This window comes from Grus americana, chromosome 5 (genome assembly GCF_028858705.1).
Source record: "Grus americana isolate bGruAme1 chromosome 5, bGruAme1.mat, whole genome shotgun sequence".
NCBI lineage: Eukaryota > Metazoa > Chordata > Aves > Gruiformes > Gruidae > Grus > Grus americana.
This window is the reverse complement of record NC_072856.1, coordinates 15,791,592-15,809,852: the sequence shown is the minus strand read 5'-3', so window position 1 is coordinate 15,809,852 and position 18,261 is coordinate 15,791,592. Positions and strand designations below refer to the sequence as shown.

Sequence of the window (18,261 nt, the reverse complement as noted above, 5' to 3'; positions counted from 1 at the left end):
CTACAAGTTGGTGACAGTGAATGGGATTGTGAAGGATCTTTGGGCTGGGTTGTACAAATTGTACTGCAACTCAGAATGTGGTTAGTTTGGCAGAGAAAGGGACAATAAGGGAGAAATATGCTTGAGACCATGAATTTGTTAGAGTTAGACTGTATCTGAACAGATGGTGCTTTGCAGCTCACATAACTTTCTGACTTGCGTTTTTTGATATCTTAAAGCTCAGCCTAAAGTGCCTTCATAATAGGTGGCACTAGGCACTTTCTGAACCCCACTGAATAACAAGAACTGACAGGCAGCCCATTGTTCTAAATTGCTGTCTTGCAGTAATGCCAGCTGCTTCTGAAATTTCACCCACCTGCTTTATTTAACTAAATCTCTACACATTTTCTGTCCCAAAAATGCTGTCTGAGAAAGGTATAATGACCATCTATTATACCATCAGTTTTACATCCTCCTGCTTTTTAAAACAATTCTAATTCATTTTGCATGCTTTCTCCTTGAAGTAGTTTCCAAGTTACACTAAAATGACTGAGTAATCATGAAAACTCACCGAGACATTTGTAGTTTTGACCCTTTTTTAACTACAGTTTCTCTAAAAGGCAAGTATTTTGTCCTTTCATGAAGAAATGTACTACTACTTTTTTTTTCTTTTTCTCTGCTTTCTGATACTTAAGTCTGTGGGGATTCTGCTGAATACAAAGAGATGGAGATTGGTATGAATGATGAAAGTGGAAGAAGTATACAAAATGAGAAATTTGAAACAGTGATCTGTATGCCACTTCAATTTCCTGGAAGCACTAAATATTATATTTCTCATGTTAAAAGTTACAAATAATAGGCATTTTATTTGGGAAAAGTTAGGTTTGCAGCTTTTCTTTTGAAAAGTCTGTCATCTCCCTGGTTGATAGGGAAAGGGGAAACAGCAATATATAATAACAAAAGAATCGTTACTGTTCTACTCTGCTCAATCCTGCAGACTTTTATCTCTAGGACTTCTGATTCAGAAGGTTAGTATGCAGTAATACTAGTACAAAAGTAACAAAATATATGAAAACAATTATTAATTACTTCAGTATATAGACACTTTTTCAGGAAAAGCTGTTAAGGTGTCCTAAAAAGAAGCAGTTTGTTACATGCCTTTGTCTCCTGTAGTTCAGCCTAGACTGGGATATTTCTCAAGCACCGCCAGTCAGTAACAGAAACGTCATTAGGATGAGGGAAGAGTACTAGACTGCCATTTAATTTCTGAAGCTCAGCAAAGAGGAGTATTAAAAATATCTATATGGCAAAAGCTTATTCCCATATGGGAGGAAAAAATAAAATATGCTCTTGGCTGCATTTATAGTTTTGTAAGCGTGTACCTCTTAGGGAGATGATTATAATATTAACAGATATGACTTGCTTAGTGAATGAGAGCATCCTTGGAGCAACACTACTTCTGCTGATACAGAAGCTATATGGAGACTCACAAACGGCACTGCCATTTGCAGTCCTAAAACTGGGATGCTTCTGTGTGTTGTGGCCTTGCAGTTAATAACACTAGGTTAGGTTACCCTTTTAAAAAGCTAGGTTTGTGCAAACCCAGGCTCCATGGTCTGTTATAACCCTCATGATGTGGAAGATGTGCGTAAAGGAGGGATCTTGAACTAAACTAAAAACAACCAAAAAACCCCACTGACAACAAATATGTAAGATCAACAGAAAAGTCTAGGTAGATCAAATGAGGTCAACATTGAAAACTTGAGGTTAAATATTAGTACACAAACTTCTGGTATTTTTGCAAGTGAGTAATCCAGAGAAAGCCCAGAGATGGAAATGGAGCAAGCTTTTTGAGCATTTTACTATTGAGGATCTCAAGCTTCCTTTGAAAAGCAGAGGTTGCTCACTTTCCTACCATTTCCTAGAATAACAAGCAGAATCCTAAGTAGGCTGAGACTCTTAATGGTTTGTAGAGGATATTGAGTCTTTATGTACAGTGTTGCAAGTCTGACTTATTTCTGAGCCATTTTGCTGCTTGGCAGTAGAGTCACATTGCCAGTGCTAATCCCAGTCTTAAAAACACGTTATTTACAATTGATTTCTGGAAGCATTGAGGGCGATGAAACAGCTCTAGACTGTTCTTGGGTTTGGGGTGCAGAACTAGCTTAGAATTTAGCAGGGTATTTGCAGGCGAAAGAGGAGTGCAACGGCATGGCTGCCAGGCCTGTGGGATGGATGGGTGACTGGATGGATGTGGTTTTGAATGTTTGGAACAAGTTGGTTAAGTGAGTGTTCCTTCGTAGCAAGAGCTGTCAGGGGTGTGACACTAAACTGCAGACCCTGTGTGTTTTTACTTGTCTGATTCTGCATTTTTACCACAGGTTGTATGTTCAAAAGCCTTCAGCACTGACCTACTTCTGCTCTTATTAAAGATCATATTAAAAATCTGGCTGGCTTAAATGAAAACAGTCGAGCTCTTGGGAGTGCTGCAAATTGCAGGCAGGCCACTGCCCTGGGTGAGATTTTTGGATGTCCAGCAGGTGGAGCAGCAGTTCCTCTGCTTAGGGGCTGGGGACCACAGTCTAGTCTCTGCAAATATATTCTCTCCTGCAGGACAGTCACTTACTGCATTTTGCTTTTGTAGTCTTCCGATGCTGTGTTGTGTTAGCTGAAAATCTTTAAATTCGGTGGAGAGGAAACTGCACTGTGTGAACTATGCTGGTACAGTGGGTATGGTGTTAGTGTTCTGTGTACCACTGCAGAGCATATGGCACTTCCCAGAAGTAGAAGATAAAGTTTGTGAAACAAGTGAAAAATAAAAGTGGGTGGTCTGGGGGGTGGGATGGTGTTGGTTTTGGCAAAGTGTTTTTGTGGGTTTGTTTTGGTTTTTTTAGCTGAACAGATCCCAGTAGGAAGATTTGATAATACTTACTACGTATGAAGAAGAGCAGAGGCACTGGGTGATAGCATGTCCAATGTCCCCATCACCAAAGGGTAGACCGGTCACAGTCTGTGCTAATGTGAGGGTCTCTTAAGACACAGGTCATATTGAGGAATTCCTGCTTCCAGTTCCACTTTCCCCTCTCACATAAACGTGGTGATGCAAGTTTAGGCTTTTGGTGCTGAGGAGTCCCCAGCTGTGCCCATCTTGTCCCTAAAACTGTCAGCAGTGTAGAAGGAAGCTAGTCCTCAGTGACCTAGACTATGACTTCTACACTTTGTAATAAGCCTTTTCAGGCAGAGATACTCCCATCAGACTTGTGCGATGGAAAAAACAGTGGATACACTGCATAATTTAGTCTCTATGGCCACAGTACTTCACTTGCTCAGTCTAAGACTGGTGGCATTACCTTCTGTCCTTCCAGTTACAGCAGAGTTGGAAAGTCTCTATGGGGGAGACTGGGAGAATCTGGCTCAAAGAAAAAAAAGACTGTTATATTAAAAAAAATCGTTTGGATCAGAGAGTTATCTAAGGTGGCTTACATGGTCTTAACAAATGTGTTAAAGATTACAATATTTATTGTAATACTGTTGTGTAAATATTACAATGAAGTCTTTAATTCTGTAAGCAGATACTGATTTTTTTTTGCACAATGGTATTTCACTTAGTGGTTAGGGCTGAATGAGGCTTCTTATCCTTTTCTGTTCCCAATGAGTCTCCTGTGCCCCCTGCAATCTGAAAGAGCAAAGTTTTCCAGTCTTCCAGAGCAGCAGTTGAAAATGTGTTCATAGCTTATCTTGGTAGCAGGGCCTGGTGCACCAGCGATCCCAAAGCAATTGTATGAAAGGCAAGTTCCCCTCAATCATTATTATTACAGCCAGAGTCTTTATGTTAACTACATTTCACCAAACGTGTTATGATGAATGTGCCTCTGGCTAAATTTTTTTTAGTCAATAAAGATATTCACTAATACTGTAAAAATCATGCTTTTAATACTCAGGTTGTAGTACAAGGACCTTTTCCAAACCTAAAGTGAAAGCACAGAACCTCTCAACAAAGTGGTTGTACATATATTTTAAATGAATGTGACAATGCATTCCACCCAGATTTTGTTGTTGAGAACTAGTTGCTTTAGCTTTGCTGAACTTGAAATCAGCTTGGTGCAGATACCTGCATGGAAAACTTAAACCTAAAAAACTGAAATGTAGCAGCTTGAAACTTGAGTCTTTAAGTGGAAAAAGTTAGGCAATCATTCACTAGGGTGTAATACTGCCATGAAAGCAGATGTATTTGAGAGGAGGCATGCAAAGCTTCCTTGAGAACAAAATCCTGTTCTGTTGATGTTAATGAGAAATGTCCTGTCAACTGTCAAGGTGGGATTTTGATACATTTTACATAAATATTCACAGTAGTTCATAAGAAACTACTGGAGAGCAGTAAAGCCAAGGTATTTGGCTTTGTGCTTGTGGAGATCAAAGTGCAGAGGTATAAGATAACTTATTGTTAAAGCCGTTTATTAGTAATCATTTATATATCCTACTATGGAAGATTGATTTGCATTGCCTAATGGAAGAGAGCATGCACTAATTTTTACACAGCTGTGTCACGTGGTAAAAGTTTTGCTTATGATGCTCCAGTCAGAGCCTGGCATTTTTTCAGTGTTATCTTGAGCAGCTAATAAGATACAACCTTAAATGAAGTAGGCAATGTCTCTATCACTGATTCCTTCTCAGCCTACCTAGCAAAGGACATCATTAGGCAGAGTTCAGAGAAACTTCGAAATTTCTAGTCTGGTCGTCATATCATAGCAAATTTGGATTTATATTAGAGGGAGGGAAGCCTTTTGAAATAAAAGCTTTCTAATGATGTACTCCCATTTTATAATCAGATAAATATTAGTTCTATTAGTTCTTTTGTGTTTTCTAATAAACAAGATTTGAAATTTTATAGAAGTGGCTAAAAGCTTGTGACACCCTGTCTGTTCTACCCTAGTAAATTGAACACTGCCGGGGAATATTCTTTGAGTGCTGCCATTCGATTGCTGATAAATGTTAATGTGGCCCCCAGTGTGGCCTTTGATCTATGCCAGCAAGCACTCTTGATCAATTCCTGTGCAGTTCAGGCGATAACACGTGCCAGGGTGATTCCTAGAGAGGTTACATGGAGCCCCCCTGCTTTGGAAGGATTGTCTTCAGTGCTAGAGAATGGTCCTTGTACTTAATTTATATACCAGGGCATGTGTATTTTCTGTGTAAAGCTGGCCTTTTTTAGGATCAGACAGAGTCTTGGAGATAAATTGAATGCACTGTGTAGATTTGTCTCTACAGTCTTTTGCTTCCAGATATGTTGTTACTTTTTGATGCAGTACACTAATATAAAGATGCTGGAGGATAGTTCAGTTGTCTTTGTATTTCTGCTCCCATTCCTTCATGAGGAAGGAATTTTTTCTGTGTTTTGTTTAGAACAATATTGAACTGTTTTGAGGCAGATATTACACGCTAGTAGTGAGTGTTGTCTTTTACACTAGTATACACTAGTTATTCAGTAGGTTTCTTTTCCTCTGGAATACCTGTGTTGCTTTGTGGGTTGGTGGTTGTTTGGTTGGTTTTTTCCCTATTAGTAAAACACCTACAGCTTTTCCTGCACAAGTGAAACCTGTGTGGAAAATTCCAGTTGATTTTCCATCCATTATATACACAATTTGTGAGACAAATGGCAAATAGATTTGGAAGTTATTCAAAGAGGGCCTCTGTACAGAGACCCAGAGCCAATCCTTTAGGGTGGAGGACAGAGTGCAAATTACTGCTGCTTTCAGTCGAGTTATCTTCATGTAAATGTGCCTGGGTATAACGCTAGTTTTGTCTCCGCTATTCAGAGCGCATGTTCTTGGTCTGTTCTGTAGCTTACCATGCTCCCTGTCACCCGTGGAGCCCAAATATATATATAATGCATACACAGAGAAGCATGAGTAAGCTTGGTTATAAGTGATTGACTTGGCTTCTATATGGTGGGAGCTTCCTTCTATGTTTCTATCCTGAGTTTTCTCACTTTTTTTCATGTCATACAACAGGGGGAATGCCACAGCCTGGGGCCGTATTAGGGTGGTGGTACCATCTTCTCAACCATAGTATATGAAAGAGAAAGGATGGGTTGCTGTTGTGAAACACTTGAAAACGTCACCTATGAGTGGCATGCATTTTATTACTAATATTGATGATCCAAGAAGATTTAAGCTACTGCACCCCAGAATAAGCATTCATTATGCAGTACATGACTATTGTAATTAATCAGATGTTACACCTGAAATGGAGCTAAGTTGCATTAAAATAATGCATTTTTCTGAATCCAGAATGAGGCAAGTTCATAAGACCAAGTTTAGTTTCCTGTTGATCAAAATAGTTAAGCAGGCATCTCAGAGAATGTATGGTAAAAACAAACTGTTGAAGTTACTCCAAAATTATTTAAATTGAAATATGGATGCTTCTATTTAAGGTAATCTGTGGTGTACAAGACACTAATTTTTATGCTTTCTACTAGATGTTATTTATAAAACTGTTATTTGGCTGTTAACCTGCCCTTTTGGTACTAAATACTAAGTTCAAACAAATACAGGTAAATCTGATCTGGACATTACCTGAAATTCAAAAATTATTCAGGACTCAACATTAGCAAACCTTTGCATCAAAATTATTGCCAGATTGCATCATTGCTTAAAAACTTTTTAATGTTAATTCACTATTTATATCTTCTACCTTTCATTTTTGAGGTTGGAGATGAGATAGTTCGTATAAATGGATATTCTATTTCATCATGCACACATGAAGAAGTCATAAACCTCATTCGTACAAAGAAAATAGTGTCCATAAAAGTAAGACGTAAGTAGTATCAAAAATCACCAGTATCACTAAAGATTGCTGTTAATAGATTGCCAGTGATCTGTAGAAAGTGTTACTTAACACAGTATTTTTCTTTTTCAGATATTGGCATGATACCTGTCAAAAGGTAATGGTATTTAATTTGAAAAAAAAAAAAAGTGTTATTCATTTTTACATAGCCTCTTCAGTATCCAGAGAACCTCTGTGTTTATCTGTATGTTTGAAAATGTGTGAATGGGCATCTCTGTAGCTGATTAAAATGGCACATCCTTTGTGATAAACAGGCAGATGTCTTGTTTAATGAATCTGACTTCTATGCCAGTTGCCCGCTTAAGGGAACCAATTTCTATTTCCTCATTATTGGTGGATATTATCTGGAAATTTCATTATCAATGCACCTAGCTTAACAGAGAGCTCCACTGCTTCTCTGTGTACATAACATTTGAGGATTGCTTCAAAGCTTAGAAAAATTTCAAATTATTCTCCTCTTCCAATTTTTACTGAAAATTCGAAACTTTAAGGGGAATGTTTGAGACATGTTAATGATGGGAGGTGTGTTTCCACATAGACACTTATATAAGCTGTTCAAGTTGTTATGATTATTTTCACAGTTTTTCTTAGTTTCCCAAAAGTGTTTCACTTGAGGAGGTTTTCTCAATTTTATATTTGACCAGCTTTACTAACCTAAATAAATGTATGTATGCTTGTTTGATGTTTTATTTATTTTGCTGAAAAATAAACCAGTTGTTGTGAATGGTATCCAAAGGAACTTGTGGATGCAAAATAGGAGGCCATGTTCCAAAGTAGCTTCTTGAACAAATTCACATTTATTTTGTCACCGTTATTTTAAATTACTTTTTCCTTCCAGTTCAGCAGATGAACCCCTTAAATGGCACTATGTGGATCAATTTGTATCAGACTCTGGGGTAAGGGATCAATATTTTATTAAGATATCTTCTGGGAAATCTGTAATCATTCTGAAACACTTTATCCTCAGAGCTTATCACAGAAGTTATTGTACATATTTCTATTATGCAATATCTTGTTACAAGTGTTCTGGGAGAAACATCTTTTGTGATAGGAAATGATTCTAGAATCATTAGATAAGGAAAGGGCATGATACAAATGAAATATCTTTTACTTGTTAATTGGTACTTTATTTTGCTTGAGCTTATTAGCTTACCAGGCTGTAGTTCTACTATATAAATCTGTAACAGATTATTTGGTGTATTTTAGCTATATTAGCCAAGAAATGCCGGGTATGAATGCAAGTGACTTCAATGGGTTGCAGCAATGAAAAGAGAGACCACAATTACTGTTCCTTTGCTTTCAAGAAGAAAGACTTAGTTAAATAGTGAGCACTGTCATATATTTTTTTCCAGATCTTTTGTCAGGGAACATCTAAATGATTATTTTGACATATCACTTTCCCCTAATTTACCTTCACCCTTTTCTGAAGACAAAATTTGACTATTTAAACAATCTTCTCCAAATAGATAAATTCAGTATTTCACCTCAGCCATGCAGCTCCGCTGAAATGACTGTACTTCACATTCATCTCCACTAGGACTTCAGAGGAATCTTATCTTGATATTGGCAGTGTTTGTTCCTGGCTTCATGAGGTTTTATAGTAGTCTTGATACAGCTTCAACACGGAGTAAAGTCTGCAGCATTTTTTAATCCCTCTACAGGAAGGAAAGGGCAGTGTTGCTGGTCTTGCTTCTTCTGGAGGGAGAGACAGTAAAGAGAAGAAAGTCTTCATTAGCTTGATTGGTACAAAAGGCATGGGATGCAGGTGGGTACATGCTTCTTATTGAATGTCCCTGGTTTAAGTGGGACATCCAAGGCAGTTCCTGCCATCCTTCATTGATATATCAGGAAAACGGAGATCCACACTGAATCAGGAAGGCAAACTGAAACAGGAAGGTATCTGTGGCACACATTATGTATTACCAGACAAAGCATGAGGTGTTACAAGTTGACTTAAAACCAAAAAAGTCTTTTAAATTTAAAAATAAGAGCAGGCTGAAAGTGACATATTACAAGTTCTTGTAGAATTGGATCTTTTAAATGCTTTTATATTTTAAATACTTTTAAATGCTGCTCTCTGACATAGCAAGTTTCAGCACTGTCCATTGTCAGGTTCACTCCCTGAACTTAGACTGCTTTCTGTGACCCTTTTCAGAACTGAGAAGCCATCACACAGCTATATCTAGTTCCTGAAAGCAAGGTTGAATTTGCAAGATTTTTAGAATATGAACAGATGCTTCTCAGACTCCTGTTCTTGCAGCTAGTTTACAGAGATTATGGGGTAGAAGGGATATTGTAGGATTTCTTATATATTTAGGAATATATAGTTGAAATTATCAAGTTTGAACTGCACAGAATATTTTCTAAAGCATAAGTTTTCTTTCATATTATTTGGAAGATCTAAAGATTTTTAAAAAATTATCTACAAACCTGGAGGGGTGGATCAACATCACCTGCTGGATATATTATTTACAAAAATGATTACTGTGTTTGGGCCCAGCTTAGATTGCAGCTTAAAGTTTTCAGGCTAGATGTTTGCCCCTAGTTGAAGCATCCTTCTTCTAATAAATAACCCTGAAAAATAACATTGTATTATATATATATAGTAGACTGCAGTTCAGTGAGAAAAAGTGCAAGGAATGAGTAATCCTTCATTGTGTTACATACTTTCCAATGTCATTAGCGTCCCTTACACAAGGAACAACATCTAAGGAAAAATTCAGAAGCTTGAATGTTTTTCTTCTAGCTTTTTCTTAAATCACAGTTTTGTGGTATAAAAGATAGATTGTGTGTGTACTGGCAAATTTTGCTGTTTGTTTCGGAGTAGGCTAATACCACAAAAACATTCTTTAATTGGAAACAAATTATGAAAAAACAACTAAGATTTCTCACTCTATTATTCTATTAATATTATCCTATAAATGTTTGTTTTTTATATTACACCAGTATTTCCAGTGGTCCAACACAAAAACCAGGCATTTTTATCAGCAACGTTAAGCCGGGTTCTCTGTCAGCAGAGGTGGGCTTAGAGGTAAGTATGTCACCTTCCAAGGTAGATACCAAAAGGAAAGCTTGTTTGGTACTTACTACTTCAAGGATTCTGGATCACTATAAAGTCACTAGCTGTGGGTTTTGTGTTTTTGGTTGGTTTTTTTTTTTCCTATGGGAAAGAAATACTGTGTGGTTACGTTTCAAATGAAGTGAGTTTCTTAAATTTTAAGAACATGAGAAGTGCCCTCCTGGGTCAGACCAACAGACCATCGAGCTCAGTATTTGGACTCAAACAGTGGCAATAGGAAATGCTAATATGGGAGGATGTGCAGGCCTGGCCGGTTTCTGGTCTGTTCCCTTGTAGTCTGCCAGTACCTATGATTATTGTATTAAAAATGTTAATATATCTTTTTCTGTTTTCATTTAATATATGTACTAATTTAGCATCTGTACTAAATTTTGGATTACCTCCTTTAGGTTGGTGATCAGATTGTTGAAGTAAATGGAGTGGACTTTTCTAATGTGGATCATAAAGAGGTAAGATCAAGTCTTCCTAATTCCCTGAATATGTAATTGTCAGCTTATTAAGCATCTATCTGATTTCCTGGCTGCAAAAAATATGTTTTGATATTGGGCTACTTAACCAAAGAGGTTGTGTATTGAACACGGGAATTTGGAGATTTGAATTCCTACCACTCTGTTTAGTTCAGGAAATTCCAGCCTTGACAACCAGCATCTTTCATCCTATATACACAGACTTTTTATCACTTAATTCAGACTGATTTTTGTTTTGCTTTAATTTGCAGGCTGTCAGAGTGCTCAAAAGTAGTCGTACTTTGACTATCTCTGTGGTAGCAGGCGCTGTAAGTAGTATATTTATAAAAGCAGAACATTTATGAAAGTTACTATGTGGGCAAATAAATGGTAAAAATAAATAAAGTAGTAGTAAAGCTGTGTTTCATTATAATGTATATACCACTAAATTCTGTGAAACCAGGACAGTGTTGAGTGGCTTTTGATTATTTCATTGATCACTCTCCACAGTATTCTCAAATAAAACCATTTCATGACTGGGCCAGTGCAAAACCATTCCCTTGACAAGGAATGGAAATTAATTTTATAATGGTTTCTCATGTTTGAGAGCTTCTGTTCTAATAGATAATTGCTTCTGCTGAAACATGAAAGGTGAATTGGAGTCAATTTTTCCTCGTGAATAGCTGATGGCGTAGTCTTATTCCAGATTAATTTCTTGTGCAACTGTTTATCTGACCTCTTTAGTGTATCAAAACATTGCAAATTGTTTAATTTTCCATTTCCACTGTTTTGTGCAACAGAACTATATGCCTTTGGGGCCTAATCTAAAGCCACCTGAAATTAATTAAATCTTTCCACTGACTTCAGTGTGGCTTTCAATAAATGTTTTAATGCTTTTGCTGCTTTAATCCTTCTTACAGTAAAATGTATAGTTGTGTACAAGAGGATACTCAAGTTCCACAGACTAATCAAAGATGGTATTTTCTAATTGCTTTGCAACTGAATTAAATAGGGAAAAACAAGATTTAATAAATCATTTAAGCTACCTCTGAAGGGCTCGTGTATACTGTGTAGCCATATTAAGGAATTCATGATTTAATTAAACTGCTCTTACAGTAACAAAAGATGCAGTTGTCCAAAGATATTTTAGACATTGTTTAAACAAATGCTCCAGGCTAGTTGATTAAGCTTCAGGAATTCAACATCCTAAGGACTTAGTTTCAACTCCCAGATACGTTACTAACTGTTAGAAAAGATGGGATCTACTCCAGCATGTACCACTGGGATTCCATCCTTAAAATGGTAAATTTTTGCAGTAGAACTTTTCTGCTCCATCCTACTTCACCTTGCGTGTCTCTTCTTTCCTCAGTACGCATTTTTGTACTGAAGAAGAGGTTGCAAAAGGAAACAGCTTCTCTACTCTTGTTTTTTGGTCAGCAAAGACCATGGTGCAAAGGCATTCTTCATTGCCTGTTTTTGTTTGAGCTGAGCCTTAGAGATGTGAGAAATCCTGCCTTCCTAATTAACATGGGATTTTGATTTAAGTAATGAAAATTAGATAAATGTTATCAAAGTGTTCCACAAATAGCACTATGGAAATATCTATCTTGAACAGAAAATAGTGTTGGTGTCTTAAGTGTAAAGCAAATGGAACAGTAACAAAACCAACTGAAACACATCAACTATATAATCTTTTGGCAATGTATGCTCCCTGTATTTCTGTTCCCTGAATGATGGTACATTTCCACAGCAGCCACGAGAGCATTAAAATGCAGTTAATGTGTAGTTGTCTTCCATGTTGGGATTCATTCAATGTGATGTTCTCTAGCATTGCATTGCTCAGTTAGATTTCAAGAAAGTATAATGTGGAGTTTCTTCTGGGTGACATACTGAGCATGTGTTTGGCATGACCTCTACCGCTGTTGTTGCTGACTTTTGTAGTTGCTTGCCTCTTCTGAGGTGTTTAGCACATAACTTTGAGAATGAAACTGGAGTAGCTCTTTGAAATGAAATTATAAGATCTTTCAGGGTCTTTCAGAAAGCATTCCTCGGAGAAAGTAATGTGAGGAAATGGTAGATGTGCTAGTAGTAATCGGGTTTGAATTATTTCCTAGAACAACAACATTCATGAGACTTTCACAATGGATTTGGGTGGTGGTTCTGATTGCAGGGAAGGGAGCTGTTCATGACTGAAGAAGAAAGACAAAGAGAAGCACGTCTTCGTGAGCAAGAACGCCAGGAGTTAATGCATCAGAAGCGACTTGCGCTGGAGACTAACAAAATCATCAAAGAGCAGCAAGAGAAAGAGAGATTGTAAGGACTCTATGTAGGACAGTCTGAAACATTTAGCTTGGATTTGGAAGGGGCGTGGAAGACAGGAACAACTGAGAGAAGATTCCCAACTTAGATTAACTTAACTTTGCTGTTGCAGAGTCTCTGTTCATAAATCCTTATCCTTGTGGTGCTCTTGATGTTTTGGGTTTTCAAAGCTGATATAATTCAAACGCATCTTGAGTAGAAGGGTCATTTTGTTCCCTGACTGTCATACTCCTATGGTTCAATGTGATGTTAGTTATTTTCCTGATGCCATCCCCTCAGCCTTTATTTTTAGCAGGACAGTTACAAATTTTATACTCTTACAATAACACACAATGGAACTGTCTCAGGAGGAAATCGTGACTTACAGAGTTAAATAGATGATATGCCCTTATTATCCAGATGGTCGTGAATGTCCTCAGGGTTCCTACAAAAGTATATTGAACGCTTGGTATCTTAAAGATGACTTTTTAAAAGATGCATTTTTCCCCAATGCATATGTATTTACTGTCTATATCTTTTACTAACTATATGCTGACACACTTTGTGCAACTTCTTACTCAGGAAATATTATTTTTATCATTGTGTCCTAATTCCTTTCATTGCAGAAGAAAACTGGAGATTTCCCAGAAGGCTGCAGAGGAAGAGGAGAGATATCGCAGAGAAATAGAGCAGTAAGTAAAAACCTACACAGGCAATATGCTGCCTGAAAAAGGGTCCCTATATATTAAGTCTGGCTGAAAACATTCTGCATATTCTTTTCTAATAAATTGTGTATATTTCCATTTAGCTAAATGTACAGTCCAATGCTTATGAGTAAGTACACCACAGTTATTGAACAGGAAACTGATCTGAAAATCAGCACCTGGAAAACATGAGGGTTATGGTGATAATAAATTCAATGTGAAATTGAAGTTGAGTGCTTATTTCAAAATGTTATAGTGAAACTTAATCTTAAATTCTGCATCTCAGAACTGTTTATTCTGTTGTCACTGAACCACTACATCTAATTCTAACAGAAAAAAAATTACTGCAGGGCAATGGATCAGGAAAGAAACGGAGAAGAATGACTAGGGCTGGCAAACATGCATATACTCAGGGACTTGATGACATTTGCACTTAGCTTATATTTTAAAAAAACAAAACACAGGTAGTTTGTTCATGATCTGTAAGAGTGTACACAGCATGCAATTTAATAGCCTTTTCAGTCTATTAGTTCTGAAAACAAAAGCTATGTAGATTTAGACTAAATAAGGACTATGTGATGCTAATTGTCTTGAGTAGAAATTTCAGTCATCATAAATTTTAAGTAGGCTTTTGCTTTTCTAAGGAGAGAATGAATTAAATTAAAACTGTGGCACTGAAAGCAGGAAGTTCTATAACCTATTTTATTCAGAAAATCTGGGGTTTTTTTATGATCACAGTCTGTTACGGTTTTAAAAATCTGTGATTCTAGGAACTAGACACATTCAAAGATTGTATCATAATAAAGTCAGTACTATAAATGTAACTTAAGCATTGTTTTACATTTCAAAATTTAAAATTAACCAGTATAACATGTTACCACAGTAATTAATTTCCCTTCGAAATTATATTGGGCAATTGCATGAAAGATAGCGTGAAATTGCACAATATCTGCTTTGATGCAGCCTTTTAGAGCTAAGACTGACCCTGAAGTATTCAGCTTTCCGCCTTTGACATCTTAAGCAATTTTTAATTCACATTCATTCACTGAAATCCCTTTTTCATGTATGTGTATTAGCTAAAATTCTCTGACAGGAAAAGTGCAGGGATTTCTGAATCCGTGAGGTGCAAAAAGGAATTTATTCCTCAACTGTCACAAGAGAAAAATCTTCTGACAGTCCTGCTGTGGGCTGTACTGCAGCATGTGGATGAATTCTTACACATTGCCCTTTCCTAATTCCTGGGGAATAGATAACATCCTGTTCTTTATTGTGGTCTACTGTATAAATTTGTGCAATAGCCATGAAAAGCCGCTATAAAAGCAGACCATCACAGGCGAAGTAGCCAGATTGCTTGTCTGTTATAATGAACATTTGATATCTGCAGTATCTTTCTGAACTAAGTGCGTCTTGACTCACTCAGCAAGGTCTTTTGTGATTAGCCTGCCTTGAGGGCTGCTCATTGTTAAGGTCTAGCACATCTTTATACTTCGTGTATAACTTCCAGGTGCTGCTCAGGCACTTGTAAAGTTTTTCTGTTTTACAATCTGAACTGTTAAGTCAGTGTTGATCTCCTTGGTGTAGAGGAGGGAGGATGGTAGTATAGGAACTTAGGTTTAATCTAAAGCTTAGATTTAATAAGCAATTGCAGGCAGGCAATTTCACTAGAATATAATGCTTTCCTGTATTAACAGTTTGAGGATGACAGTTTGCTCCATTTTTAAAATCCTTTGTGCAGGCATTGCTTGTGTAAAGTCACTGTGCCCTTTATTAGTATCCTGCATACATTTTAGGAAAAAAATTCAAATGTGCCTAAAGGGCAGAAGTCCTTAACTCTGAGTACTTCAAGTTACAATGTAACTCCCTCCTTTTTTTTTTTTTAAATTGAAAAGAAATGTAAAACCAAATCTAAACATTCTGTCCAATGTTCCCTGCTACTGACCATGGCTCCAAATTTAAATACTGACCTCAGCTGCAGATTTAATAGTGCTTTGACTACATGTGGATATTTTTTTAATTTACCTTAGCTAATGTAGAGATGCAAAACATAATCCAAGTATAAATAGCATCGTGTGTGTATATATATATCTAAGACCTGGTAAATTTTTTGGTACCATATATCAGTTTACCAGTTCAGCACAGGAGACAGCCAAGAATACATCTTGGATGACTTAAAGGCACCATATATGGAGCTACAAGCTATTAGGTATACAGCAATTCTCTTGTGACCTACTTGGGATTTGCTGAATTTTCCTTCACAATGTGCTGTTTTTGATCACGGTGCCTTTCTAGGTGCCTTCTAGGTAATCTGCTTGTTTTATGATCTCCTTTTTCCTGAAGTGTGACTATTCTTTTTAGGTTTTGTTTGGTTTTTTTCTTTTTTCCTGGAATGCTGAATTTATTGTGTTTTGTGTCTCAAGTCACTTTTTAGTGTAGCCTAGGACTATATGTTTAAGAAGCAATCATCAAAATGGAGATAAGATATAGAAATAAGACACACACTTTTTAGGTATAATTTACCATTGTAACATCTGATTTAGGCATGTGGTAGATGTTTGGTCACTTAGAAAAATAGTCAGTTTCAATTAAAATACTAAAAGATACTTCCTAGTTCTAAAAATGAAAAATTATTAGGTGAGAGATGGTTTTTGGCTTCAGTTAAGATGACAGTCAGTATTGTAATGTATCTCTCTGAGCTTAATATCTGTGCAGGTGTTTATATAACTGGCCTTAGAAGTCTCAATATTAAATAAGAATATTTTACTCAGTTACATTGTATTTTACAATCTATCTTAGTAGCTTAGTAAGTGAAAGTTAGATTGACGAAAAGAATTTGGTTTGGGGGAAAGGGCAGTTTATTGTGCTTTATATTAAAGAGGAAAAAATAAATATACTGAACACTAAGTAATTGTAATGAATTTATATTGATGCTGGTTTTATACTCAGAATTCCTAGCTGCATTTTTTTTCCTATAGAATAACAGCAGAGGAAGAGAAATTTAAAAAGGAGTGGGAAGAAGACTGGGGTCCTAAAGAACCTCCCAAATCTCTCAAAACTGTAACTGCAGAAGTGCACTCTGCCCCTCGTTCCAAACACAAAAGTAAGTAATTGATTTCAGTCTGCTTCCTAGGGAAAGTATTTGTTTCAGACACATCACTGAGCTATATGGAATATATCACGTTTGTGTCCAAGCAAAGTTAGCTATGACTTGGTTATTTTCCAGAAGGCTCGAAGCATATGATAGATTAATTCAATAGCTCTTATTTAACAGGTTCCTAGCTTGCAAAATCTACATCCACTCAAACAGTCATGGTTTTTAACAATCAGCAACAGCAGGTGAAAAGAATCAGTGATTTTTTTTAAAGTGTTTTTTCTAGTTCTTTTGACAAATCTGTTCCTTACCAGCATGCTTTTCACATCTAATTTATTCTTTCTCAGGCTGAAGTATTTACCACATCTTTTTTCTGCATATCGCTTTCTTCAGTTCATGCTCTTCTGACAACTATCTTGAAAATGAAATGATGATGGCATAATGATGTTTACAACCATTGCAAAAATAAGCTTGCGTGCTGAGAGCTTGGGTAGCAAAATGTGTAAGCATGTACTGATTAAAAGCATGCAATCAGAACTTCTGAATCAATTTCTAGTGACCTAATCATGAGAAAGCTAGGCACATTTCTAAGAATTTGCAAAATCTAGGCATGTCTCTGTGAGGTGCTGTAGTAGATCTGTTAGTATCTCAAATAAACTGTCAGAGTGGAAAAAAAAAAAAATCCTGCTTTTTCAAATGTGGATTACCTGTAGACTTTGAAACACCTTTTCCTTTTTGTTTTTTCTATTCCACTCCTATCGTTTTCCTTACTGAATCTATCTCTTTTTTTCTTCCCTGTCCTCCTTTGTCCTGTCTTTTTCCTCTTTTCATCCATTGCAGCAAATCTTTCACAAACAGGCTGTAGTCTGCACAGCCTGAAAATTGATTTGATATCACTGGGCAGTCTGCTTCAGAATTAGTCGAGAGACTGAGGAGGTACTGTTTGTACACTGCAACTTTTCCATGAGGGATTGCCCTGAAGTGTAAGTCCGACTTAGTTGTCCAAAGGAATTTAAGATGCTTGGAGCTTAATTTGCAGTTAACCTAAGTTGGGAGCTGTGGAGAGTATACTAAAATGGTATTAGACAAAGGAAAAAGAGGAAGGTGCTTGTGGAGCAGGTACTGCATAACTTAAGGGAAACCTGGGTCGATTCCTAACCTGATTACATTATTTTTTTGTGTGACTTTGGGCAAGTCACTTAACTTTTCATGGATGAGAAACTGAAATTGGGAAATGTTTCTTCTGCAACCATCTTTTATCTATTTAGTTTTCTGATTCTTCAGGACAGTGTTTTCTCTGTACAGCATTTACCCCAGTGACAGCACATAGTATTCTGGCTGATAATTCTTTTTGAAGCCAGATATCCCAGAACTGCTGATGGTTTAATTACAGGGAAAACCATGTTCCTCTGCAGGCTTCCCTTCATAACAGAACAGACTAATTGGCCATATACAGATCCTAACTGCTCTTCAGGGTTGAAGGAGATTGAAAATTGATTTGGTTTAAGCAGGAACTCAGGTTTTTTTTGAATTATGTGGAAAAATATCCTGTTGCTAACTTCTTTTTATTTCATGGAAGCTTCTAGTCACACATTGCTAATCTCTTTTTCATTTCATGGGAACCTCCAGTTAGACTGTCATTTCTATCTCCTCACTCCCTTCCTCCTTTGTTTCTCTAGTAGATTTAAAGGGAGTTGCATATGACCAACTTGAAACAGATGACATGGATGAAGTGATCATGAAGCAGGACAAACAGGTTTGCTGCTCAGCCTTAACTTCCTATCCTGATTCAGATTCTTCCTGTGTTTCCCTTCCTCCTGA

General features: G+C 36.8%; 1 protein-coding gene across 3 annotated transcripts in view; it reads left to right on the top strand.

The window, feature by feature from the left end:
* Positions 1 to 18,261, top strand: part of USH1C (USH1 protein network component harmonin) — a 51,011-nt gene that overhangs the window by 8,797 nt on the left and 23,953 nt on the right. Inside the window, exons 5-15 of one of the 3 annotated variants that reach the window (XM_054827555.1) lie at positions 6,687 to 6,795; positions 6,898 to 6,922; positions 7,664 to 7,721; positions 8,487 to 8,590; positions 9,772 to 9,856; positions 10,294 to 10,353; positions 10,623 to 10,679; positions 12,521 to 12,663; positions 13,275 to 13,340; positions 16,325 to 16,449; positions 18,120 to 18,196. In XM_054827555.1, the coding sequence (XP_054683530.1) occupies positions 6,687 to 6,795; positions 6,898 to 6,922; positions 7,664 to 7,721; positions 8,487 to 8,590; positions 9,772 to 9,856; positions 10,294 to 10,353; positions 10,623 to 10,679; positions 12,521 to 12,663; positions 13,275 to 13,340; positions 16,325 to 16,449; positions 18,120 to 18,196 (909 nt within the window). The remainder of the gene's footprint in view (positions 1 to 6,686; positions 6,796 to 6,897; positions 6,923 to 7,663; positions 7,722 to 8,486; positions 8,591 to 9,771; positions 9,857 to 10,293; positions 10,354 to 10,622; positions 10,680 to 12,520; positions 12,664 to 13,274; positions 13,341 to 16,324; positions 16,450 to 18,119; positions 18,197 to 18,261) is intronic. The other 2 variants (XM_054827556.1, XM_054827557.1) reach the window with 2 other exon arrangements.